A 26,601-nucleotide genomic window follows, 5' to 3' on the forward strand; every position below is an offset into this window, starting at 1 on the left:
ATTTTATATAGAGACAAAAAAGAATGCAATGGCACCAAGCATATTACTTATGCATCAAGAAGGCCTGTAATATGGGCAGTTCAAGCAAACTAATGCAATAAAAGAAAAGCAGGAACCAGTGTGGGCCCATATAGGGCTTGGAATTCGCATTACACTTCCCTGACGCAAGCTATATCCATAGGTAAGCTATGCCAAGGAATGCTTTCGCACTATCACCAGAGTGAAGTGATACTATCTCTAGATAGCTGTCCAATTCTCTTCTTTTATGAAGTTATCATGCAGTCAGCTATTGGCCTCAGGGGCACACAAAGTGGGTGTGTCAGAAGAGCAGCTACATGCACCACCTCTGACCCTAGAGTAGAATGTGAGGTGGGACAAGTGTCCATAACAGGTAGAACTTACACTTGGTCATAAGCAATAATGCAAAACCTGCAGACTGAAAGTGAGGCAGTGCGGCTAGGGTTTCATGGATCAGATTCTAATGATCAAGCGCTAGAGCAGGGCTTCTATGTGCTAAGAGATGTCATTACAGATTTAGTGGGATTGGTTCAAAATTACTCGTCTAGGATTTGAAGCAACCAAGAAGCTGCAGTAAGTCTTTATGTGGCAAGAGATTTTCTGAACACTCTTAGCAGAGGAGTCCCAGATTGGAATGTAATTTCATGGCCAGAACAAATGAATGCTCTTAACTTGTCCATGGTTGCAGTACGCCAGGCAATGTCAGGCTCTACGTTCTTGTTTAGTGTACTTACAAAGAGTTTTGCAGCTTCATCTGCCTGGCACCAGGCGACTAATTGGATTTTGCATGGTGTGTTAAATATTCCCATTCAAACACCTTCCACGGTATGTCAGGAACTCCATTCCTGGGGTAGCATGCAATTTGTTAGTGACACTTGGATCAGGGAAGACTATGTTGTGCCGTATTCACCTGCATGTGTGTGACCTCCAAGCCCTGAAATAACATTGTACTTATTGCGAGAATGCAAAGGCTCTACGCGGATAGTTTGCGCACATGCTGCACCAGTAAATTCCTGTGACAGTAACAATAAATGTACACAGCTTATCTAATGGCTCATATCTAGTGCAATAAGTGCTGTGGGTTTATTTCGAATCCACCTAAGCCATCCCAATTGGGATTCCTACTCTGGCCTAGTTTCAAGTTACAACAATTGGAATATCCAAAATTGAGCTTGCACATGGCACGACTGCTAAACATGCATCTAACAGTGTGCAGCAGAGAAGAGTCTTATCTTGATGCACACTCTACAATGGTCAAACAGATTGCATCTTGAGGATACAACGGAAGAGGCCATGCACTCTCTACTTGCCAGCTCACAGTTGACTGGGTCAATACTGTTTTTTCCTGTGGTTGCAGACGCTCTTAGAAAAGGGCTCACCCCACTGGGCATGTCATTAGAACACTGACTTATTTGCCAAGTGCTTGGGGTTGTGGACTGCTGCTAATATTTACATTAAACCACACTGAACTTCACTAAAAATGCAAATACAGGGATGAATGGATCAATCAATGCAATCGCCAATACAGGTTTGACAGTTATAGAAAATGGAAAGTATTGATTTTTTTTCTATCGCACTCGTACACAAGCGTTTCAGCAATGTTTGCTAGCTTTCACTGCTATTGGCAAATGTTATAAATGTTTTTGTGGATGGAATAAGTACTTGCTACATTCCCGACTATACTACTGCCATTTTCTTCAAAATATAAGTTACTTTCTCCTTTTTGTGAAAAGAAACAAAACGTTCACGCTGTAAGAGGGTGTGTGTTTATCTTCCTGGTTTTGTGTTGGATAACATTATGACGTGGGTGATGACACGGTACATTTGGCTACGTTGTCCACGAACGTCAAGAGAATAGGTGAAGCACATCGTTTTGACTAGTGAGGCCAGCTTGAGGGGCGGGTGATTTGAATTACTGCTGCAAGGGTACTTGAATTTAGGGCGACAGTTCAATGCTAAGTTTAGCACAAGTTGGGGGTACCCAACCCATCAGTTTCGCATGCATAAAATGTGAGAAAAAGGTGAGATGCATTGGAAAGTGTTTCAAGGCGCGTTGCGACAAGGGAAGGGAATAGGGGGAGGACAAAAGACAGCGATATTACTCAAGGAGTTGGAGGAGCGAAGAGCTCAAGTAGAATATATTTCCAAAGAGAGTTGGAGGTATTGCCCCAGAAAGCCTTGTGGACAATGCAGAGGGTCTTGAACTTGATCCTTGCTGTCACTAGGAGCCAATGGATAGATTTCAGGGCAGGAGAGATACGATCCCTGGGCTTGAGGCCAAAGACAAGTCTTGCAGTCCTGTTCTGGATGAGTTGTAGAGGGCGGAGAGTAGAGGCAGGCAGATTTAAAAAGAGGCTGTTGCAGTAGTCCAGCCTAGAGAGAACCAGAGCTCTGAAGACAGTGAGCTTCTGGGGGGGGTTAGGAAATGAAGAATACCTCTGAGGAGGTGCAGTTGGAGTTCTCTCTTCACATCTGTGACGTCTCTAAGAGGTGTGGAGTCAAAGATGACCCCAATGTTCTTAGCTTCACAGGTGGGAGCAGGAAGAGGGCCAAGGGAGGCCAGCCAGAGAGTGGCAGGAAAGGAAGGTGCAGGTGTGCCGATGAGGAGGTTCTCTGTCTTACTGGCATTAAGGCAGAGATCATTGGCAGCACATCACTCCTGGATTGCAGTCAGAGATGAGAGAGGGAGAAGAGCCGGCAGAGGGGAGCCTGAAAACGAGTTGAGTCTCATCCGCATAGCACTGAAAGTTGGAGCAGAGAGCAGCAATGCAGTGGGCGAGAGGTGCCAGGTATTGGTTGAACAACCATGGAGAAAGGTTAGACCCCTTGGGAACACCACAGGTAGAGAGGGGGATAGAAGAGAGGAAGGACCCAAGTTGGACCTAGGAGGGTCGGTCCAAGAGGAAAAAGCTCAGCCAGGCCAGGGCCTGATCAGAGATACCCAGGTTATCACGGAGCCGGTTGAGCAGGATGGCATGGTTGACTGTGTCAAAAGCAGAAGAGAGATCGGGTAAGATTAGGACAGGGGGGTGATTAAAATCAAAGCTAGAGAGTGCAGTTTCCGTGCTCCTGGCTGCTCTGAAGCCAGACTGATGGAGAAAAACAACAGATTCAGTGTGAAGATTAAGGTGGGAGATGGCCAGCTTTTCCAAGAGTTAGCCCAGGAAAGGAGTAATGGAGATTGTGCGATAGTTAGCCAGACAGGAGGGGTCGGCTGAGGGTTTCTTGAGAAGAGAGTGCACAAGAGTGGTTCAGGAGGGAAGGTATCCGTTGTGAAAGAGCGATTGCAGAAGTCGGACAAGGCTTGTCAATGTGGTCCTTGATGCTTTTGGAAGAATCTTTTTTGACAAGACTTTCATAGATCGGACTTGTCTAGAGTGAACAGAGGAAAGGCAGAGAAGGGAGGCCAGAGGTAGAGGAAGAGAGTAGAAGGAGAGGACGGAAGGGTGGGCAGGATGTCATGGGTTTTAGAGATGAAATGAGAGGCCAGGGCCGTGCATAGGTCAACTGCAACAGGATTGGCCTGCTCCGTGCAGATTTTTAAGGAGTTCGGCCGAGTTGTTAGATGCCGCAAGCTTGGATGTGAGCTTTCTTCTTAATGAGGACAAAGAATCGGTATTGCCTTTGGAGCAGGCGGCAGGCCAGTGTGTCAGAGGATACACAAGATGCCAGCCATTTCCTCTCAGCCACCCTACGCTTGCGTTTAAGGGTGACGAGGTCTGAGTCGTACCAGGAGTTGCACTTGGCTTTGAGCTTCAAGCGGAACCTCATGACAGGAGCACATGCATCAAGAGTATCAGAGATAGAATGGAGCATTGAAAGGGCTGTGTCAGGATGTGAATCAGCCGGAGGTAGAGGAGGGGGGGAGAGAAAGGCAGCGGGAGGCTCAACTGACACACGCTTCATGGGTCGGATGACCGAGAAGGTGGGTGGCAGTGTGTTGGTAGGTTCGGCCTGAGGGATTTAGACAGATGAGAGCAGAGGAGAAAGTGATCACTCCGTGAGAGAGAGGAGTGGTGAGAGGGGAAGGTCTGAGGAGATCAGAACATCCAGAGTGTGCTCTGCAGAGTGAGTCAGGTAAGTGGGGAGAATAGAAAGAGTTGCATAAATCGCAAGAGAGTCAGGAGGAGGGACAGGAAGCATCCAGGTGGTTGTTGAAGTCACCAAGGAGGAGGGGTTGTTGAGTGGTTGAGGCCAGGAGGGAGGAGGAGAGGTCCGCCCACTCACAGAGGAAGGAGGTGATCTGACCAGGTGGCCACAGCCACGGTGAGAGAATGGCATGGAGAGAGAAAGCCTGCAAACAAGGCATTCCAAGGAGGAGTAGGCCTGCATAGGAATGATAAGAAGCAAGAATCCACTCTACTAGTAATAGAAATTAGCAAACAGGGGGTGGGGGTTTGGTGGAGCCAAGGCAATGCATTTCAAATGCAAGCTGAAACCACTAATCTCTGCCCGCATTCCATGGAACACGCAGGCTGCCTCCCCTGCCGCAGGCCATCTTTCCCCCACCCTCCCTTTATTTTTTTCCCCAAACCACCGTCCCCAGTCCAACTTACCCGATTGTTGGAGCAGCAACTGCCACCGCTGCTTCCCTCCTCGCTTTTACAGCCGCCATGGTAAAAGAGGGTCTCTGTACGCAGCCCGCCTTCTACAACCATGGAAGCCATTTTGGAACAGGAAATAAAGTATTTTCATTCATTGAACAGGGTTCCGTTTGTGTCCTGTTCAATGAATGAAAATAGTTTTTTTATTAGCACCCCGGGTTACCATTTTGCTATCCCGGGGTGCTAATGGCGTTAGCACCCCGCTCAAAGGGATGGAACAGTGGGCGGGAGGGTAAACACCACAGCACAAAACCAACAATACAGTTTGATGTGCTGATGCGAGTTCTTCCAATATGTGTATGTCCCCCAAGCACGCCTTACCACCGCACAACTGCAGAGCACTCCTCACACTCACTAGGAGTGCGCAACTCAGGGTTTAAATATCGACAGAGTAATGTGGGCGGGGGAAACCGCAATTGTCTCCAAAGTTCCAACAAACAACTGTAGCAGCAAGTCCTGCAAAACACTCCTCATGCACTCACTACTAGGAAAAGCTAATTCATGCAACATGATATTGGTACAACAGAATGACAGTGTGTTACACACTACGATGTGAACCTCACCCTGTAATTACCCTACATGGGCACCATAACTATCCACTCCCTGAAGTGTCACGAAGCCTATGCTAACCTTACCCATTAACATTTCTGCTTGACACATAGTCCAACTAAGCCACTCGCGCACAGAATGTTTACTCTTTGACAACCAACCCGACCACCAGCTTACATACCACAGTCCAAATCAAAAGGATCCCAGCTCTACGAAAAAGACGAGGTTTTCTTACAGGACAAAAACTATGTTTCTAAGGCAGGACACCTAGCTCCTCACCCAGGACTCATTACTTCCTGTCTGCAGCCATCAACACATGAGCAAAGTTATCTGGCATTTTTCCTTTCCCAGTTCTTACCAAAAGTACCCAATTTTCTTTAAGTACGCAGGAGACCCTGGAAGCCACGTCAGGTGACATCGCACTCTACACCCCCTGAAACCAATGTCAAGACAAACTTAACCAAAAGTTATGTTACACAGGAAATAATGTATACAATGAGAATTGCCTATGGAAGCGAAGCACTCTGCATACATATAAAATAGGAGAGGGTATAAAATATGCATATATTGATCGTGCCACGGCTGTAAAGCACTACGAAGCCAGCGCTGTCTAAAAAAGAAACCCCTTCGTCGCTGTGGTGACAAACACTAGAAAGCGGGACAGCCCCGGCGTAAGCAGAGTCTCTTACAGCGGATGGTGTGGAAGCCGCAACGTGGCTGCTTCTCGAAGCTGTCTCCTAGTTTCAGAGCCCGCTCCTTGCTGTCGAAGCTGGGGAAAGCTGCGCCATTCATCCTCCTGCCAGGCACCCGCTGTCACAGCTGACCATCTGTTGCCCAAAGTGGAGAGAAGTTGGGGGAGGGGCAGAGGCAGAGAAAACTTTCCCTAATCAGACGAGCACGCGTCGCCGGGGTTAGACTAGTGCGGCTCGAGCGTTTCAGCCTCCCAACGGCAAGACGCGCGCAGCTAGCGAGTGCTGAAAACAAATTGCACAGCGTCCATCTTAGAGTAATAACAGCATCGTTCACCTAAACCCGGGTTAATTTAAATGTTATGTATGTACGAACATTTTATATACATTTTCCTTCATTTCTTGCTCAAAGTAATTTCGTGAACTTCTGCTGAGTTTTAGCTACCGGTATTATTTTTGGATGTCAGCGTTCCAAAACCTCTAACACCTACGCCTATAGAACCAATTACCAATCCTTTAACACATGGCATTGTGTTATTTTTTTTAAGGGTGCTGATTGGTTAGGACAAACTTCTGTTGCCGAGTTGTCAAGTGATTTGAGCAAAGCTGTTATTCAAACAGGGGGAGGAGGTCCATAGGAGGCTGAAAACTAAAGAAGGACGACACATCAAAAGTGATCCTTCAAGCGAAAAAGTCCCGAGTGTTCGGTAACCGTGCACCATAAATATGCAAGAAAAAAAAACAATTTCTTTAGAGCAACCAATTTGAAATGCAAAGACTGAAAATAAAATATGCAAGATTTATACACAAATATATTTCTCATATTTTAAGATATTAAAGAATATTTTTTTTAAAAAAATGTATCTCAGCTTGGAATTCCAAACGTATTTTTTAATACTGGAAGCCTTCATTCATTCTAAGAAGAGACAGCTATTCCGTTTTCAAAGACTTAAAACGTTCAAAGTATTTTTCTGCATCAATACTATATTCAAGGGAACGTAAAATCAAATGACGTGTAGGCCTTTGGTGTAGACGTGTTTCTATTTGAAACAGAAGATAACGAGCCGCCAAGAGCCAACCTCTTTCTGAAACTAGACCGCTCAATTAAATATTGCACTTCCATGTGGGCTGCGCCATGCTAGATGTAGGAAAACACGTCAATATATCAGAGGTGTTTCCTTTAACAATGAAACCTTTTTCCTTATACTTTTTCTTAAAATTCTTTTTTTATTGGCTTTCAATGAAAAGTTTTCATATAACAACAAACACAACAAATCGACTCCCCCCGACCCCCCTGTCCCCTCGGTGGCCTTTTTCCTTATACTTACTGTGCCGCAAATGGAACTATGTTTGCGCGGTCTAGTATTTAAAGATGTCGTTTCCCTGGAGGCGTCGGTTGCTAAGGGAGAGTGAAGGCTCGGGTGATAAGCGCAGTACCTTTTATGAGAATAAGTGATGCAGTTTTCTCAATGTGATTGATTGGAAGGTAAGATTAAAAAAAACAGTCAACCCAGGTTTGTGTGCAAGAAGTGCGGAGCGACCGCTATAACTTTTTCATCCATAATTCATGACCACAATGCCCCAAGTAGATTGATCATTTTCCTGCAATGTTTTCCAAGATTGCAATTTTAAAATGATTGTTTTCATATAGCACGTATAGCTAGACCATATCCCAGAAGTCAAAGTCGAGTAAAGACCTCGTGGTACTCTGACTGAACTAAAAAGAAAGGAATGGGGTGGCACGAGGGGCACCGAGGCATAGTCGTGCAGCTCCGTGCTTCATCTTTGGTTTGTAATCATCATTACCTCCACGTCGCTCTTCCTCGTCCCAATACTTGCCTTTGGGGGCCCCCGCCACCCTCACAGGAGCCATCTTTTCTTATTTGTTTTTATTTGTAGGTATATAACCTAGTCCCACCTACCCATAATCCAGTGTCCTCTGGACAGGAACCATTGACCTCTTCCTTAAGCAGGGCTCCGAGGAGCAACAGCTGCTTCCAGTGGTGCAGATGTATGTAGGGCCCAAAAGGTAAGCAGGTCTGGGGGGGGGAACTGTCCCCAAAGGAGGCGGCCACCACAGGGCGGTGCTGCCATTTTCTGGATTCAGAGGCTCCAGAGGACAGCAATACAGATTTTTCAATCGCCCCCTTCGAACCCTGCCACAGAACTTGCCTCTATCCAACAGTACCTTTGATCTAGGTCTTATAAAGTGCCGAGTGCCAGCTCTTATGCTCCTTCTGAGACTTACTTACAACATCCTGATTATGCCGGCACCTATTCAGGGTAAGAAGCTCAATACCAGTATACATCCCTAACCATTATTGCAACCGTATTGCACTGTCAATGTATGGCTGTGTGACCTGAGTATACTCACCATTTCCAAACTGTATTGTGCCTTATGGTCGCTTTCAGACCACTTTTTAACTGTGCCGTATGGTCGCTTTCAGACCACTTTTTAACTGTGCCGTATGGTCGCTTTTAGACCACTTTTTAACTGTGCCTTATGGTCGCTTTCAGACCACTTTTTAACTGTGCCTTATGGTCGCTTTTAGACCACTCTCAAACTGTGTTGTGCCTTATGGTCGCTTTCAGACCACTCTTTAACTGTGCCTTATGGTCACTTTTAGACCACTCTCAAATTGTGTTGTGCCTTATGGTCGCTTTTAGACCACTCTCAAATTGTGTTGTGCCGTATGATCGCTTTCAGACCACTTTTAAATTGTGCCTTATGGTCGCTTTCAGACCAATCTTAAATTGTGTTGTGCCTTATGGTCGCTTTCAGACCACTTTAAACTGTGTGTGCCTTATGCCTTTGTCAATTTCTAAGTGCCATGCCCCACTATATTGGCATTTTTAGCCACGATTAGAACTTCCCAAGCCTGAACCCTTGCTGTAGCATATCCGCCTTACAGATACTAACAGGATCTACCAACCTAGACCGATAGTACACTTGCACCCCTATCCCCTCCAAACTCACCAAATACAAGCATTACCTCATCGCTACCACAATATGCACACTACCACCTGCGTCTCACACCCACGTGGGACCATAGCCTGGACTCTCCTAACCATCACCATCATAATGGCCCTCACCAACTCTACACCCTGCAACTTGCATGAGAGAAACTTGCGACTTAGAGCTAGGCTCCCACGACTTTATGACATCAAAAATAAGAGAACCAACCCACCAGTATCCACGCGCACCCCCACTACCATCAATCCTAACCTCCCTGACCTTGCGACGATAAATCGTCCTCAACCACTTGATTACCCATACTACAAACAGAGGAGACACAACCACCCCAATCCCAGAACTGCCAAAGATAACAAGATAAATCCAACACTATCAGGCGCACTCATTAATGCTAGGTCCATTATAGCACACAACACCGAAATAGCAGATATACTGTCTTCGGACAGTTTAGATATCCTTGCTGTCACTGAAACTTGGCTCCATGATGCAGCTGGCCCTGCCCTCTCGACTGCCATACCAGATAACTTCAATATCCTTAGAGTCGACCGTCCCAACACTAGAGGAGGTGGCCTAGCCATCATAACCAAAACACATCTAGCTGCCAGACTCACCCCACACCCAGCTCTCACATCATGCGAACTTCTCTCAGCTAAAATACCTATCTCAAATAACAGCACACTAACTATACTTCTTGTGTACAGACCACCAGGCCCACTAGGCAATTTTGAGGAAGACTTATCTAGCCTCCTCACCGACAGCATCAAAGACTCCACTCAGCTCCTTCTACTAGGCGACTTTAACTTAGGCTTCAATGACGCTGAAGACAAACAAGCACAAGCAATCCAATCTATTCTAGCCAATCACGACATTACCCAAAATGTCCTAGCTCCTACACATATAAAAGGCCGCACGCTAGACTGGATAGCCAACCACAACTGCAACATCACCATCTCCAGTATCCTACCTCAAATATGGACTGACCATCATCTTATTTGCTTCATAGCCAACATCGAACCTCCCAAACCCAATAAGAATAAAATAGCACCCCCCATGCCAACAAGAAGTAAAAAAGAAATCACAGCTGAAAAACTACTCCCACTCCTCCTACCAACTCTCATAGCTAGTCCAAATGATTCCAACCCCAGTGAGTTAGTCGAATCATTTAACAACGCCATGACCAAAGCGCTAGACTTGATTGCCCCTACCAAACTCCACAAAAGTAAACGGGAAACTCACCTCAACTCTTGGTTTACCCCCCATCTCAAAGAAATGCGTATCCAAAAACGCAAACTCCAAGCTATCTGGAGGCATACTCCCTCTGCCGACAATAGAACCACACTTGCTAACTTTGCCAAAAAATACAAAAAGGAAATCATTCAAACGAAAAAAGACTCATTCAATCATAGAATCAGTAAAGCCAATTCTAACTCCAAAGAGTTCTTCACTATTCTTCGTGAATTGGAAAACCCTATTGCCCCCACAGACAATGTCCCCAAGGATAAAATCTGGTGCACTAGCATCCAAAATGCTCTTGCAAATAAAATCATAACCCTTCAATCTAAAATTGCTGAGAAAAAAGCTTCCTTGCACCCTCACGGTACCCACACCACCCCATTGAAGGAGTCACCCAGCACACCCCCCCAAAACAATGATAAACCCTTCAGGTTCACCAACATCTCTATACTGGAAACGGAAAAGGTCATTCTGTCCCTTAAACCGTCAAATTGCCAAGGTGACAGTTGCCCTGCGCAAATCATTAAGGATGCAGCTAGAGATCTAGCACCCTTCATCTCGAAACTTATCAATGCCTCCTTTAACACGAGCACTGTACCCACCAACCTTAAAGGATCCTGGGTTCTCCCCCTCCTCAAAAAACAGACACTTGACCCAGCTATCCCCACTAACTACAGGCCTATTACTACGGTCCCATTCCTCCTTAAAATCATTGATAGAGTAGCCTACCTCCAAATCCAAAACCACTTGGAGACGCACCAACTATTAGGTACACGGCAATCTGGCTTCAGACCACTGCACGGCACTGAAACAGCCCTCATTGACCTTAAGACACAAATTGACGAGCTGAAGGACAATGGTAATACAGCTATGCTCCTCCTCCTTGACCTGTCAGCGGCCTTTGACCTGGTGGATCACGCAGTATTATGCAACCATCTAGCGTCTGCCGCTCACTTCTCAAGTGAAGCTATAGCATGGGTACAATCCTTCCTAGCCAACCGTTCAATGAGTGTTCTCCCCTGTAGCAGCAGCGGACCCAATCCAAATCACTTGTGGTGTCCCACAAGGCTCATTTGTCTCACCGACTATGTACAATATCTTCACTAAGCCTCTCTTCGACAAACTAGGGGTAACCTACACGAATTATGCAGACGATACGCAGATTCTCATACCTCTATCAGGCAACTTTGTCGAAGATACAGCTCTAGTAAACAAAATCTACCTCCTCATTCAGGCATGGATGGCCTCCCACGGCCTCTGCCTAAATGACGACAAAACTGAGATACTAATACTGGGTTCCGACTCCAACCTAAAAAAACTGAGCCCCAACTATCGTAACTTTAACATAGATGGCAATACAATTAAGGTGGCTACCGAGGTAAAAACCTTGGGCTTCTACCTCGACTCCACTCTATCCCTTAAAAAACAAGTCAACACCCTGGCATCCTCTACAGCGTACACCTGCAAACTAATCAGGACCTGCAGACCTTACCTCTCTAAAACCAACTGCATCATGCTTGCCAATGCGTTAGTCATGTCCAAACTAGACTATTGCAATGCCCTCTATGCAGGGGCCAACAAATCCATCATAAATAAAATGCAAATCCTTCAAAACAACGCTCTTAGAGCTGCCCTTGACATACCCCGCAAAGCACATATCTCAAACGTTAGGAAAGACCACCACTGGCTCAAAATCAGCGACAGAGTCCTGCTCAAGATACTATCGCTTACCCATAAAGGGCTCAACAACACTGCTCCCCCCTAACTAGAAAATCATCTAGGCACCATACCAGGGCTACTAACCACTACCTGCTCGAAACCCCTAGATTCAGACGCTCCAAAGCGGGCGGAGCAAGTTTCCCTGTCAAAGCTGCCCAGGCCTGGAACGCATTACCCACTGCACTAAGAGCCAACTTGCCCTACTCCAATTTTAGACGCAAGGTAAAAAACTGGCTCTGGACAAATGACAACTAACCCCTGAGGCACCCATGATACCGTTGTCCATAATGACTTCTGTTCTCAGACCTGCACACTCCCTCAAAACTACAATATGCTAGTTTTCTTCTTCTTCTGCCACACGGCAAGTATTGATCTGTCTTACGGTACTGTTATGTTGTTTCTCGCCTATACTCTGTATGTAACCCAAGTTTAAGTAACCTTGTACCTGCTGCGCCCGGCTACCCCTGGGTTTTGTGCGCATTATCAAATAAACAATACAATACAATTCTATTAAAGACACCAGCTCAGGTTATGCTCAACTTGTTGCAGGGGGCCTGCTGTGGGCATCCAGCAGGCCCCCACAGTGCTATGGAAAACAGCACTCTGGAGGCCCAGTGCCTCTAGAGGGTGGGGCCTGCTCTGGATATCCAGCAGGCCCCATGGTGCTATGGGACACCAGCACCATCTGGAGTGGGGGCAGCGTGAGCCATGCCCCTCACCAGGCAGACCTCTGCCACCGTACTGTCACGAGGGTCCCACAGCATCAGGGCATGCAGCTAGTGCTTCCACGTGTATGCCTGCAGGCCTACATAAATGGAATACAGACTTGGTCATTCCTCTTTGGGAGTCCGCAGCCGTTCTGGTGCACATGTCTGCAGAGGCTCCATTTATGCCATGGGCCATGTTAAAAGGGCAATACACAGGGGAGGGACACATTCCTCTTCAAGGGGCAATACACTTGGGAGGGTCACCCACCACACTCCTCCTTTTCCATAACAAACACACACACGTTACTAAAACCCTAAACGATCCTCTCCCCGGTTAGGGAACAACATTAGTTGGGCTACCTCAGAGTAGGCTACTGCGGAACGACATTACTTGGGCTACTTCAGAATAGACTACTTCAGAATCGTAGGATCGACAACAAATAGGATATGCCACTATTTCACACATTGGACTCACCTAGTTATAGACATACAACATATAACCCGCAGGGGACAGTCGCGGTTCTCAAACTGCTGCTGGAAATGTTGACAGTTCGTCCACATACTGCAAAACCCTTTAACCTGGAGTCAGTGAAACTTCCACCACTGAATAACGCCACTGCTAGCTGCTTCTGCCATTTAAAGGAATGCCTACAAACCTACGGGAATACAGCTCCCCATACATTTAACTGGGACCAGTTTAAACTCATACTTTCCATGCAGGCCTCCAGCATTTAAACAAATGGTTACTGCGTCCTCTCTGAGCACTTGCAGGATTGCAGGATACCAGTTCACTTTGTTCACAGGCCCCCATAGTGCTACAGGCAAGAGCACTCTAGAGGCCCAGTGCCTCTGGGGGATGGGGCTTGATCTGGACATCCAGCAGGCCCCATGGTGCTATGGGATACCAGCACCATCTGGAGTGGGGGCAGCGCGAGCCATGCCCCTGACCAAGCGGACCTCTGGCACGTGGGTCCCACAGCATCAGGGCATGCAGGCCGGTGCTAACACGTGTAGGCCTACATAAATGAGACACGCACTCGGTCGTTCTTCTTTGGGAGTCTGCAGCCGTTCTGGTGCACCTGTCTGCAGAGGCTCCTTTTATTAGCTTGGGCCATGACAAAGTCATGGCCCATGTTAAAAGAGCAATACACAGGAGAGGGACACAATCCCCTTAAAGGGGCAACACACCTGGGAGAGTCATCCACCACACAACTCAACTCTTTACTTCTCGAGCTGCCAACAAACAGTTAACAACAAATTTGAACGCACTGTCAAATACTACAATGTCCATGGAAACTTACGAATTTGAAGTTCGTCCCATTGGTTAAACACTTCACGTGGTTCCAACAGTCCAATCCCATACTTCCAATCTCGTATAAACACCTTGTCCCCCTTTCCTTATTCCTCTTTCTGAAGCTGGTCGACAACTGATAAACTCTGCGTTCCAACTAGTAAACACTTGAACTACCCAAAGTCCTTCCATCATTCCTCAGGAACCCGAAGGCTTCGAATCTGCACCTGTGTCATGCCGCCGGCGTCTAGTCGCCGGTGGAGGCTATGGAACGCCTGGCGTTGGCGGCGCCATTAGGTCATCCATTGCTTTTCCCTGTTCCTTTCCCAGGTTGTCGCTCTAGTCTTTCCCTTTCCTTTTCCCGGATTCACTATTTAAGCACCGCCCACTTCCGGGTTCGGTGCGTTGCAACTTTGTTTCTTTCCGAGTTGCTTGCTCCGTTGTGTTTTTCCTCGTTCCAAACTTGCTACCCTTTGATCTCCAGTCGGCGTCACTTCGCCGTTCGCCTTCTTTGTTTCTTTCCTTTCCGTGGCGCTCCGCCACTTTTCTGGTTTTCTCTGTGCCTCTTGTCCTCCCCTACTCTTTCATTTTTCACTACTGGATTCTTCCAAGGACCTGCTTCGCTTTCCATCTCCTGCTCAAGACCCTCCATCCAGTCATCCTGCTTCTTACATCGGGTCTACTGAATTGCTGCACTTCGCTCTCTAAAAACTACAGGATCGTGACTTTGTTCTCCGAGGGTTTTTTTAAGCATCCGCTTTTTTCCCTCTTTACCCGGTCCCTGCGGGAAGGAAGCCTCTTGCTTCCCTGCTTGACAGGGAATCAGGGTGGCTTCTCACCGCGGACGACCATACCTCTTCTCTAAAAAGAAGAAGACTGGAAAAAAGGCATTCCGCCACGACACTACGCCAGAAGACTCAGGTGAGGAGGAAGCCAAGGAGGTAGTTAACATCATTGATAAACCTACCGAGGTTCCGGAGGTTGACAACCTGTCAAAAAATTAAACTGTATCACTGAAACAACAGTTTCATAACGGGTGAGCAACACAGAAGAACATTTTACACACGTATGAATTGACATGAAATGTTTTTATATATATATATATATATGTATATATATATATATATTACATACAACATTCAATTCTCATTCATTCCAAGCTATCTTCGCTGTTGCAAGGGTGTGGTAATCCTTCGCCTCAGTGTCTTTAATAGAATCATGACTTTCTATTACAAATGTATTGAAAATCTGTATTCTATGTCAAGACTCAGAGGCTTGTACTTTGCTAGTTGGAAGCTTACTTACCACCAACGCCACTACTTCATCCACTGGTCTTTGAAAGTCTCACTAGACCAGTCTGCTGCTTTCATAATATCCTCCAAGCGAGCTCTCATTTTGAATGCTGTGGAAGCCATGGCCCCACCCTAGCGGAATGTGCCCCGAAATGAGCAGCATCAATGCCTGCTTGGCTCATGCATCATCTCACCCATCTCGCTAATGTAGTTTATGACACTGCACTGAAAAGTTTCTTTACTGCTATCAATAATTGGAATTCCCCTGCTGGCCTATGCTGAGCTAAGGCCTCTGATCGGACATAACCTGGGTCTGTCTGTAAATGCTGAATACTCTGCAGTTTTGATTCCTGTCTTAGTCCTCTAGGAGAAAAGGATTTTGTGTCCACTTTCAAAGCCTTGATATCTGAAACCCTGTTGCAGTACATTAAGCATAGCAATGTAGATAATTTCGCCCAAATAGCCTTTCTGGATAGGTCTTCATTATCAGGCCACGACTCAAACATTCTCCACACCACTCGCGCCCCAAAGATGTGAATATTTAGGGGTTGGAGGTCTCAAACTCTTAATCCCTTTCATCTGCAGATTAGAGGATGTTCTCCTATCGCACTAATCTCAAAATACTTGTGTGTTGGCTGATATCGTCGACCTATAAGTGTTAATTGTTCTGTAAGCCTTGTTCTGAGCTGCTTTATTCGCTAGAAAGTTCACTACATGCACTTGAACCAGAGGGTGTCTGGCCCCTGTCAGGCACAGCAGAATGTCTACCCTCTGCGGTAGCAGCACTGGTGACTCCTACGACCTCTCCAAGAGGTCTGGAAACCAAGCTTGACCTCTCCAATTGGGGGTCACCAGTATCACTTTCACTCTGTCTCCTGATTTGTGCCAGCGTTCGTGGTATCATGGCAAACGGTGGAAACGCATATTCTGTTGCTGTTCCTCCCCAGACTCTCTGGCACCCAGGATGCGTATTGGAACCAGACGTTCCAGCCCACATCCTGGAGGCACACACAAGGCATGCAGAAGCCTGCGAAAGCTTGGCGTTTCGTTGGAGAATGCATGCCCAAATAAGGACTGACCCGGGTCAGTTCGACCTGGGGAAAGTGAAGGGGCAAGATGGCCAAAGGACAGGACAAAGAACCTTGTGGTATGGCCATTTTGGAGCCAGGCCACCTATTTGTACCAATCGCAGTTTACCTGGCAGGAAAGGGTTAAAAATATACGAAAGGATAAGCTGCCCTGTCCAAGGCACATCTGCACTTCTAAAAAAATCCTTCGAGAGTGTGTAGTGCCTTTGGAAATTACTAATAGACCCAAGGGTACTGTACTGGAAGATGCATTGTACACTTGTCACATGTTGCAAAAAAGTTGCAACACTGCAAAGGACTAAGGGAAACAAAGTCTCCCAGTACTGACTGTCTTAAGGGCATGTCAGTTTCCCCATAAGAAGTGAGCGAAAAGCCCAGAGGAGTGCAGCAGAAGGCTGGGCTCCTCTGGTAAAGTGAGACTATGGTGTTAAACATCGGCAAAAAGTTGGGGGGGGGGGGGTTTACAACTGCAGGAAAAATTACACATGAATGGGAATCTTTCCTAACGAAGATCTTCTTTAGGGAGGCCTGCACTTTGTCTAATGTGGCGTATGTGCTGGCAAACTTCGCAATGTTTTTAATGAAAGTTTTGCCAAACAATTTACCCCTTGCGGCGGCTGCTGCTGCTTCAGACGGGGCTAACTCTCCTAATTTGGAATCGATCTTCATAATGATCGAGCGCCTTCTTTCTGTTGCAATGGCACTATTCGCTTGCTCGCATTCCCCAACAGGCATATTGCTCTCTGTGCCCAGCCTGAGACGACTACTGGGTTGATGGGCTCCTTTCTCTGTTTGGCCTCCTCTGCCAGATGCCATATTTTCGTGATTGGCCCTTCGACATCAAGCAATTTATTTTGGCATGTCCTGCAGGAGCGGTCGATGCCCTTCTTGACGTCCTTACCATACCTTCCCATGAAGGTCTGCATATAGTCATAGATCTCTGCAGTCCCAGCCAACCCATTTGGCACCCTGGGACTGGGGCATCCCATGCTCCTCTTGTTTCTCGCCTCTTTGCTCAGTGGTGCCCTCAGTTTTTTCTTCAGGTATGTTGTGATATTGTCTGTGGGATCCCATTCAGAATACCTACGATGAATTGAAGCATCCGGGTCAAATTTGTCCTTCTGAAGCTCTTCGCCCATAGGCTTGTTCTTTTTTGCACCTGTCTCTAGGGAGCCTACTCCTTGGTCTTTGATCCCTGGAGTTTATTTCAGTTTCTCAGGGGACTTTGCCTGTCACTTCACTTTATTCTTTGCAGGTTTTGTAACCTGCGGTGTGGTCCTGATGCCAGCAGATGGCATGTCCTGCAAAGAGGCTCTGCTGTTCCCTGGCGAGCGTTAACGGTCCAGGTGGTTTTTACCCTGTTCTTGCGGCCCAAACTCCTACTAGAATACTATTTCTTAGGACAATACAGATTTTCCACACATTCGTTACAGAAAGTCATGATTCTATTAAAGACTCGGAGGCGAAAGATTATGCTCTTACTTCTCTTTACTAACTCGAGCAGCAACCATATAACAAGATAAACATGGAAAACAATAATAAAAACTACAAAGTCCAACAGAACCCAGCAATTTTGTAGTTCGTTTTCCATAGGTTAAACAAAACCACGTGATCCACTCTTCCAATCAGTGTCACTTCTCCCTTATAACATCCCATAACTCTGAAGTCCTTCCTCTTTCTTTCGCTGCACTGACAAACTCGCGCCCCAACCGGTAGGCGACTTGTTCCAGCCAATCTTCAAGTTGTCGTTTTCTGTTCCGCTCCTGAAACAAACATAAGCCGTTAGAAATCCCATCATGGAAGGGTGGGCAATCGCATAGCAATACCATTATAACTCAAGACGAAATTGCATATTTCCAACAAGATTGCATTATTTACAACATGATAAAAATTACTTATATCGTAGCGATTGAAATTGGGTGGAATAATCTTTCGCCTCCGAGTCTTTAATAGAATCATGACTTTCTGTAACGAATGTGTGGAAAATCTGTATTCTATGTCAAGACTCGGAGGCTCAGATTATGCTCGTTTAAAGCTTACCTACCACCAACGATGCTACTCGCTCCACTGGTCTAAAATAGAAATTCTTAAAGGTCTCCTCATTAGACCAGTCTGCCGCCTTTAGGACATCTTCCAGACGAGCCCCTGCCAGAAAGGCGGACGATGCCATAGCACCCCGAGTAGAATGTGCCCCGAACTGTTATTCCTGCCTCGGCCATGCACCACCTGACCCATCTAGCTAAGGTGGCTGATGCTACTGCTCTAAAAGGTTTCCTAATCGCTATCAGTAGTTGGTTTACTCCCGCGGGTCTCACTTCATTTGCTTTTCGCTCGTACACTTTCAAACACCTAACTGGGCACAACTTAGGCTTGTCCGGGAAGGCCATGTATTCCACAGACTTAATATTCGTCTTAGTTCTCCTCGCTATGAAAAATATTACCCCTGAAGGTGAAAAGGACTTTCTGTTTGCTTCTAAAGCCCTCACGTCCGAGACCCTTTTACAAGAAATAAGACAGAAGGGTAGTTAACTTAGCCCACAGTGCTTTCCGAGACAAGAATTCATTGTCCGGCCAACTTTGAAATATCCTTAAAACTATACTCACATCCCACAAACAAGAGTATTTGGGAGCTGGGGGTCTCATACACCTAATGCCTTTCAGAAGCCTACACACCAAGGGATGCTCGCCTACAGGCTTATTGTCTATATATGCATGGCCTGCTGAAATCGCCGACCTATAATTATTAATGGTCCTGTAGGCCTTCGCCTGTGCTGCCTGCGCTGCCAAAGAATTCACTATGTGTATTACATCTGTATATACGGGATCAACCTGTCTCTCCAGACACCAATTACTCCATCTATGCCATGCCACTCTATATGCCTTGCCTGTCGCTGGAGCCCAAGACTCCCTGATGAATTCCTGAGCTGTGCCTGAAAGTCCTGGCTTAGACCAGTTCTCCCTGAAATCGCCCAAGCCAGAAGACTCAAGCTCCCTGACCTGACCAATGGATGAATCGCTCCTGCCGGATTTAGCAGTATATCCTCCCTGGCTGGCAGCCGAATAGGGGCTTCGAACGACAGTTCCAGAAGGTCCGGAAACCAAGCTTGGCCTCTCCAGTCTGGTGTTATCAGAATCACTGTTGCTAGCTGACGTCTGACCTGCGCAACTGTGCGTGCTATCAAGGAGAAAGGGGGAAACCCGTATTCCCTTGCTGGTCCCCAGACCTGGAGAAAAGCGTCCGTCGCTTCCGGATCCGGTCTCCAACTGTAAAATCTGGAGAGCTTCCTGTTCAGCCTGGAAGCAAAGAGATCCGTCTGACAGGGACCCCTGCGGCGCATTAATTCCTGGAATACTGAGTCGTCCAGCTGCCAGTCGCTAGAGTCCCTCAGGTATCTTGAGTTCCAATCTGCTACCAGATTGAGCTCCCCCGGTAAATGTTCTGCTCCCACGCTTATTCCCTTCTGGAGACAGATCTGCCAAAACTCCTTGGCCATCTCCGTCAGCTTCTGTGACCTTGTTCCGCCCAGTCGATTTATATATCTGACTGCCGAAACGTTGTCCATCTTCAAGAGAATAGACGATTTCGCACCTTTCTGTGTCCAGCACTGAATCGCAAAGGAGCCCGCTAGAAGCTCCAGGCAATTGATGTGGAGACCCAGTTCCTGTCTCGACCATCTCCCCCCCTGTCGACTGATCCCCACATCTGGCTCCCCAGCGGCTGGCTTCGGACTCTATCACCAGGTCCGGGGATGAGCCAAATATCGCCCGGCCATTCCAGGCTTCCATGTGGCAGAACCACCATTCTAGCTCCAGTCTCGCTTCTTGTGATAGCCTCACTTTCTGTTCGTAAGAAAACCCTCTTCTGAGATGGTTGATCTTCAACCTCTGCAACGCCCTGTAATGCAGGGGGCCTGGAAATATCGCCTATATCGATGATGACAGACGTCCTATAAGCCTCGCTATTTCCCTCAGGGAAACTTCTTGCTTCGCTATCATGACCTTGATCTCCCTCTTGACTGAATTGATTTTGGCTAGGGGTAATTTGAGAATGCCCTGCGTTGTCTCTAAGCTGAACCCCAGAAATTCCATATCCTGAGATGGTTCTAACTGTGACTTCTCCCAATTTATCAGGAACCCCAGCTGTTGTAATAACCCCGTGGTTAACAGGACCTGCCAAACTAGAACTTCTTTGTCCTGGCACATTAAACATATGTCGTCCAGGTAAATAATCAGCCTGATCCCCTGCTCTCTCAGGTGTGTCACTACTGGTTTCAAGAGTTTGGTGAAACACCATGGCGCCGACGCTAGCCCGAAGGGGAGACATTTGAATTCCCACTTCTGTCCCTTCCAAAGGAACTGGAGAAGTTTTGTCTGCTCTGGCTGGATAGGAATCGTTAAATACGCATCCCTGAGGTCTATCCTTGCTAGCCAGTCTCCTTGTTGGAGAACATCCCTTAGAAGATGGATGCCTTCCATATTGAAATGCCTGTACACTAGAAAGAAATTCAAACTCCTCAGGTTTATCACTGGTCTGACCTTGTGTCTCTTCTTGACCAAAAACAGATTGCTTATAAAACCCCCTGGTCCCTCTGAAGCTGCACCGATTGCATTCTTTGCCTTTAGCAATTCCACCTCCTTGTCTAGCAGGACCTCGTCTTCTCTGCTGAAATTTATCCTTCTTGGCCGTACCACCTGATATGGTTCTCGCCAGAATTCTAACTGAAACCCTCTTACGGTCTGCCTTATCCAAGCGTCTGAAGACAACTCTTCCCATATTTCTACATACAGTTTCACTCTCCCCCCTACTGGAGGAATACTTGCATTTGACCTTTCCATCACTTTCACATCTCTCACCTGAGGGACTCTGGTGTTGTTGTCTTCCGTTGTTCCTCTACCCCTGCCTCTTCCCCTAGAAGGGAAGAAGGGGTTGGACCTTCGGTCTTCTTGTCTCCAATTTCTGTCCTTGTAGGAGCCTCTGTACTGGCCACGGCTGGACGAGCAGCCCCTTCCTCCTCCAGCCTTGTCGAAAACTCTTCGACCGAAAATCTTCTTCAGGGAAGATTGGGCCCTGTCCATCGATACATAAGTACTGGCGAATTTCGCCATGTCCTTGATAAACAAGGCCCCGAAGAGCTTGCCCTTCGCGGCTGTGGCCTGCTCGGATGTCGCCATCTCCCCTAGTCTGGAGTCCAGTTTCATTAGGATCGACCTTCTCCTTTCGGTCGACAACGCTGTATTTGCGTTACCGAGCAGGCAGATAATCCTCTGAGCCCAGCCAGATATAATGCCTGGGTCCACGGGCTCCTTCTTGGCCTTCGCCTCCTCGGCCAGTTGCCAGATCTTGGTGACCGGTCCTAGCATGTCCAGCACCTTGTCCTGACAGGACTGCCAGGATCTGTCGATGCCCCTCTTCACGTCCCTGCCATACCGGCCCAGGAACGTCAGGTTTCTCTCATCAATTTCCGGGGCCTCTGCTACCCCGTCCGGGACTCTCGGCCTTGGGCACTCTGCCTTCAATTTAGATCTGGCTTGTCTACTTAAAGGTGCCCGCAGGCGCCGTCTAAGGTATTCCGCGATCTTCTCCGGAGGGTCCCATTCATTGGATCTGGGGTGAATAAGCTCATCGGGATCGAACTCCTCCCTGAGAAGATCTTCCTGTTCCCTCCTGCCTTTTCTTTTTAGGTTGGCTTTCCTCCTCTTCCGGGGAGGATTGGTCTTCTGAGGAGGTGTAAAATTCAGACCTAGAGCTGCTCTTCCAGTATTCCTCGTCCGACTCGCTCGAGCTAGTGCTCCGTCTGTCGCGGGATCTCGCCTTCCTTTTCCCCCATCTGTGGGGTGAACCCGGGGGGGTCTGGGCGCTACGGCCCCTGCGGGTTTTATGTCTACTTCCCCTTTTGCGCGCTTTGCCCTGGGACAAAGCCGCCAAGCTTCACAAAATGCCCCTCTCTTCCCGGGGCCTTTCGGCACTCTGCAGCATCTGAACTGCTTCGCTCATACGGCGCCTACTGACATGAGGGCCGTCAGAGTCGTTGGTGTAGTCGCTCATGTTTTCACCGCCTCTGTACACTGTGAAGGTGCCTTGTGCAGTTTGCTTGGGCTGCCCCCGTCAATATCTGTATTGTGAAGCTAGGCGAGCCCTCCTATAACAGCAGTCTTACCTGGGACTGAGCCCGTCAAGTGGATGTCTAAGCCTCTCTCACCTCCTCCCCAGTGGCAGAATAAGGGAATAATGTATTTGGGCTGACTTGCAGCTCTCTGTCTGAGCAGGATTCCCTTGCCTGCGGTACCAGCTTCAGCCACTAGGTGGCGTGCACCGCTAGTAAAGGAGCCGGTGATTCCCCACTGTGTACACGGCTGTGGCCCGGGTGTCGGAGCTCCGCAACGATCAGGGATCAGAAGTAGCTTTATAAACTGTGAGGAGCCTGGTGCTCTGTCTCCTTTCACTGACGCGTAAGTTCGCAACGGCGCCGGAACTCCCGAGGTCCCGTCGCGCCGTTGCGAACTTCCGTGCCCACAGTGCCTCCTAACGAGGGAAGCGACGCCGGAACAAAGGTCCCGTCGCGTCTTCCCCGCGGATATGCTCCGCCAACGTTCCACGCGCTCGCAATCGGTTGCGTGTATTAGGTTAAACACACACATATACATATATATATATATATATATATATATATATATATATATATATATATACCCCGAACAACATTCAAACAATAGTAAGATGAAAGGTACTTATCTCAGCTGCTCGAGCAGCAAAGAAAGAGGAAGGACTTCAGAGTTATGGGATGTTATAAGGGAGAAGTGACACTGATTGGAAGAGTGGATCACGTGGTTTTGTTTAACCTATGGAAAACGAACTACAAAATTGCTGGGTTCTGTTGGACTTTGTAGTTTTTATTATTGTTTTCCATGTTTATCTTGTTATATGGTTGCTGCTCGAGTTAGTAAAGAGAAGTAAGAGCATAATCTGAGCCCCTGAGTCTTGACATAGAATTATGCAGCGCTCCTCCAGGCGATTGTGTTCGCAAGATAAACGCTTCAGCACCGGAACCTCTATGTAACGCTTACCTCAGAAACTCTGCGGGAGCACTTCTCTGGAAATCTGTTTGGTGCTATTCTTTGTGTGCGTAGTTAATCTATGCAGTCTGGTGATCTACAAGAAACATTCAGTAATCCTTAGTATACTAGTCTAAAGCACCTGTTCAGGAATTATCTCTCATACCCTTCGGAAGGCGTTACCTGTAGTTTGTTTTTTGGGAGCTCTCCATCCTGCTTTCTACGCAGGGGCGCTTGTTCTGAAGAAGGGAAATGAAATGCGATTTTCTGAGGGATGGAAGGATGGCAGGTGTGCGTGACATGAAAAGAATGGGGAGATAGGAATAGATAAGGATTTAGATACCATTGAGAAGCTGTTCCATTATGTTGACGCGCATGAATACCTAGTCTCATCCAACCCAACTATGAGGAGCAACTCAATATGCGTGTGAACAATTGGCCAAAAAAAAGAAGGTTAACTGCAGAGATAAAGTATAATTCTTTTTCACATAAAACGTGTGGTGCATGCTAACTCGTGAAGAAGACCTTCCACAACCAATAAGATGACTCTAGTAATTTTACTGACTGGAAGCAACTGTAACATTCCCCAGAATTGACGACTCAACACCTTGTCACCGAATTGTAATACTACCTAGCATGTGTGGAAGGGTATATTGCAGAGTATATGCAGATTCATTGAAACATTTTCATTTACAAATGTTGCTAAATCTTCAGATTTAGGTTATACAGCACTTGCGTGTGATATTTATTTGTATTGTTTGCTTGTTAGGCACTTATACAATAAGAAAATACTGTTTCAAAGAGCCGGCAGGGAGGGAGCAGGGGTGGGGAAAACCTTCAAACAGAATATTTAAGAGCAGAGGGGGGAAACAGGTAGAAGGGACAAACCTACTATGCCTTGTGAGTATTCAGAACGTGCAAGTGCAGGAAGGAAGAGGGAATATGAAGTGCGAGGCATGTTGAGTCCTGCACGGAGTGGGGATGCGGGAGGTGTAAATGTGAACCTCGAGGGCGCAGGGTGTACAGATGCAAGTGCTGTGGATATACAGGAGCTGGGCAGAATTGGTATGGGAGTTCAGGGCTCTGAGGGTGCATAAGGGCCCAGGGCGCTAATCAAAGCAACTGTGAGATTAGCAGAGTAGAGAAGAAGGGTAGGAGGAGGAAAAGAGGAAAGTGTTAAGGAGCGTCCAGAAGATGAGAAGATACTGCTCAAGGCGGAGAGGGAGGGGAAGGCTATTCCATAGGAGGGAGCCCATTGAGGAACGTGAACGACCACCTACACTGATTAGAAAAACACTTTACAACCGAGATTTGGTGCTAGAGGAACGTAGTGGTCTAGAAGGAGAGTATCTAGTGAGATAAAGTTGAAGATAGTGTGGTCCCTGGACCCAGACAGCCTTGTGGATGATGCAGAGGGACGTCAATTTAATCCGTGCAGCAACCAGGAGCCAGTGAAGACTTTTAGTGTAGGAGGGATGCAGTTGCTGCCCTATTCCGGATTAGCTGGAGGTGTCGCAGAGTGGAAGATGGTAGATTAAGGATGAGACTATTGTAGTAATGAAGCCTAGAGGGAACTAGAGCTTGGGTCACATTGAGCCTCTGAGGGAAAGTGAGAAAAAGTCAAATTCCTTTGAGAAGGAAGAGCTGAAAGTGGGACTTTCTTGTCCAATGAAAGTTTTCAGAAGCTCTGCAAGGTAATGTAATATAATTCTTCATTTGTATAGCGCCTTTTCCCATTGGTATGGTCTCAAGGTGTTGTAGGTGAATGCCCTTGGGGGACTAAGTCCATGGTATGAGAAATATGGCAGTTGAGTTTAGAATATGTGTGTGCATTGTGGTGTGGTCTCCTTTAAGGTGCGAAGACTGGGTACGTCATTGCGCTGTGTCAATAAATACATCATCGCGTCAGCACGCAGGGCAGTACATGAGCAGGGATTGAAGACCATACAAGCTGTGTTTGTGTCTCTGTTAGAGAGGGCATCCGTGCACCCAGGCCCGCTGGTCCCATCTGAACACCACATTAATTATGGTCAATACAAAGGAGGGCAGGAGTGGCCAAGTTTCTACCAGCTAGCCATATTCTCTGGATAGTATGGGCATGCAGGAGGTTCATTATGTGTACAGTTAGACTACATTTTCGTCATTGGGGATAGCTGCATTTTTATGGCAGAGATGTTGTGCGATGTATCTTAAGAGTGGTTTGTGTGGTGGCAGATGGGTGGCCTTGTCATCGTTTTTTTTTCAAGAGCATGGAGTTTGATATGCACCTGTGTGCTCTGGCTTGCTGGTTTCGTAGATGTGGCGTGCATTCTGTCCTGTTGTCTGCTGGAGTTTATTTTCTTTTGTCTCTGTATGTTTTATTGGCAGGTTCATTGTTGCCCCGGCCTACCTGAGAGGTGCTTGAATAACCACCCAATGCGGTTTGGTGCCTGATCAAAGGTTTCAGTTGGGTTGGTAATGGAGTAGTTTATGTTGGAGGTATTCTAGGCCTGTCTTGTGGAGGGCACAGTGGGTGATGCACATGACCTTGAAAGTCACCTGTCCACGACAAGGAGCCAGTGGAGGACACGGTGGGTGGGTGCTATGTGCTCTCTGGAGCCAAGGTTCTGGAGGAGCCTAGCTACAGTGTTTTGGACCTGTTGGAGCTTTCTGAGTTGATATGCAGGGCACCCAGGTAACAGGAACTGGCATAGACGAGGCTGAAGAGGACAATGGCCATGATTGCGGTGACTCTGTGAGGTTATGAGAAGTAAGACAAGATCCGCATTCTCAGACGGATGTGTAGCTAGCTAGATTTGGACACAGAGTGAATGTGGTGAGAGAGTGTCATATCGGTGTCCTTGGTGCATCCCAGGTTCTTTATTGCATTGGATGCGCTCACGGGGAGGACCTAGGGAGGATGGCCAAGGGGTGGTGGGTTGGGGGAAGAGAGCCGTCTTCCAGCAGAACATGATTTCTGTTTTTCCGGGGTTGCAGCTCAGTGGAAATTAAGTTCAACACAGTGCCGCGTTTCAAGCAATGCTAGAAGCAGATGCTACCCTCAAATTAAAGCTAGCTTTAGTGCAGGTGCTATACTCAAAGACAACTAGAAATAACACTGTGGCATATTCAAAGTGCAGCTGAATTCAATGCAGCTAAGTTCAACACAGTGGCTATACAAAATAAATGTTACCTTTTTTTTTATACAGTGGCTTTTGTAAGGTTGCAGAGTTGGGCTCTGGACACAAAGGTGGCATGCTTGTTGGTATAGATTTATATTGGACTGAAAATAAGCAAGAGCCCTACCTGTCCCTATGACTAAGAGGGGTTTGCCTGCATCAGCCAAAACTAAGGATAATGTCAGTCAAAAGTATAAAGTCCTGTGTCCTAAACCTATTTCCATAC

At 47.1% G+C, this 26,601-nt stretch overlaps 2 protein-coding genes across 2 annotated transcripts in view; one reads left to right on the top strand and one right to left on the bottom strand.

Moving 5' to 3' along the window:
- EAF2 (ELL associated factor 2) overlaps positions 1 to 6,188 on the bottom strand; it is a 530,169-nt gene extending 523,981 nt beyond the window's left edge. The window contains exon 1 of the mRNA XM_069616693.1: positions 5,861 to 6,188. Coding sequence (XP_069472794.1) covers positions 5,861 to 5,963 — 103 coding nt within the window. The 5' untranslated portion in view covers positions 5,964 to 6,188. The remainder of the gene's footprint in view (positions 1 to 5,860) is intronic.
- Positions 6,189 to 7,206: 1,018 nt separating this feature from the next.
- The window catches only part of IQCB1 (IQ motif containing B1), a 786,328-nt gene continuing 766,933 nt past the window's right edge, over positions 7,207 to 26,601 (top strand). Inside the window, exon 1 of the mRNA XM_069616694.1 lies at positions 7,207 to 7,346. The gene's annotated coding sequence lies outside the window, so the exon portion shown is untranslated. The remainder of the gene's footprint in view (positions 7,347 to 26,601) is intronic.

The sequence above is a fragment of the Ambystoma mexicanum genome, chromosome 9, assembly GCF_040938575.1.
Source record: "Ambystoma mexicanum isolate Mex_15411 chromosome 9, UKY_AmexF1_1, whole genome shotgun sequence".
Classification (NCBI taxonomy): Eukaryota; Metazoa; Chordata; class Amphibia; order Caudata; family Ambystomatidae; genus Ambystoma; species Ambystoma mexicanum.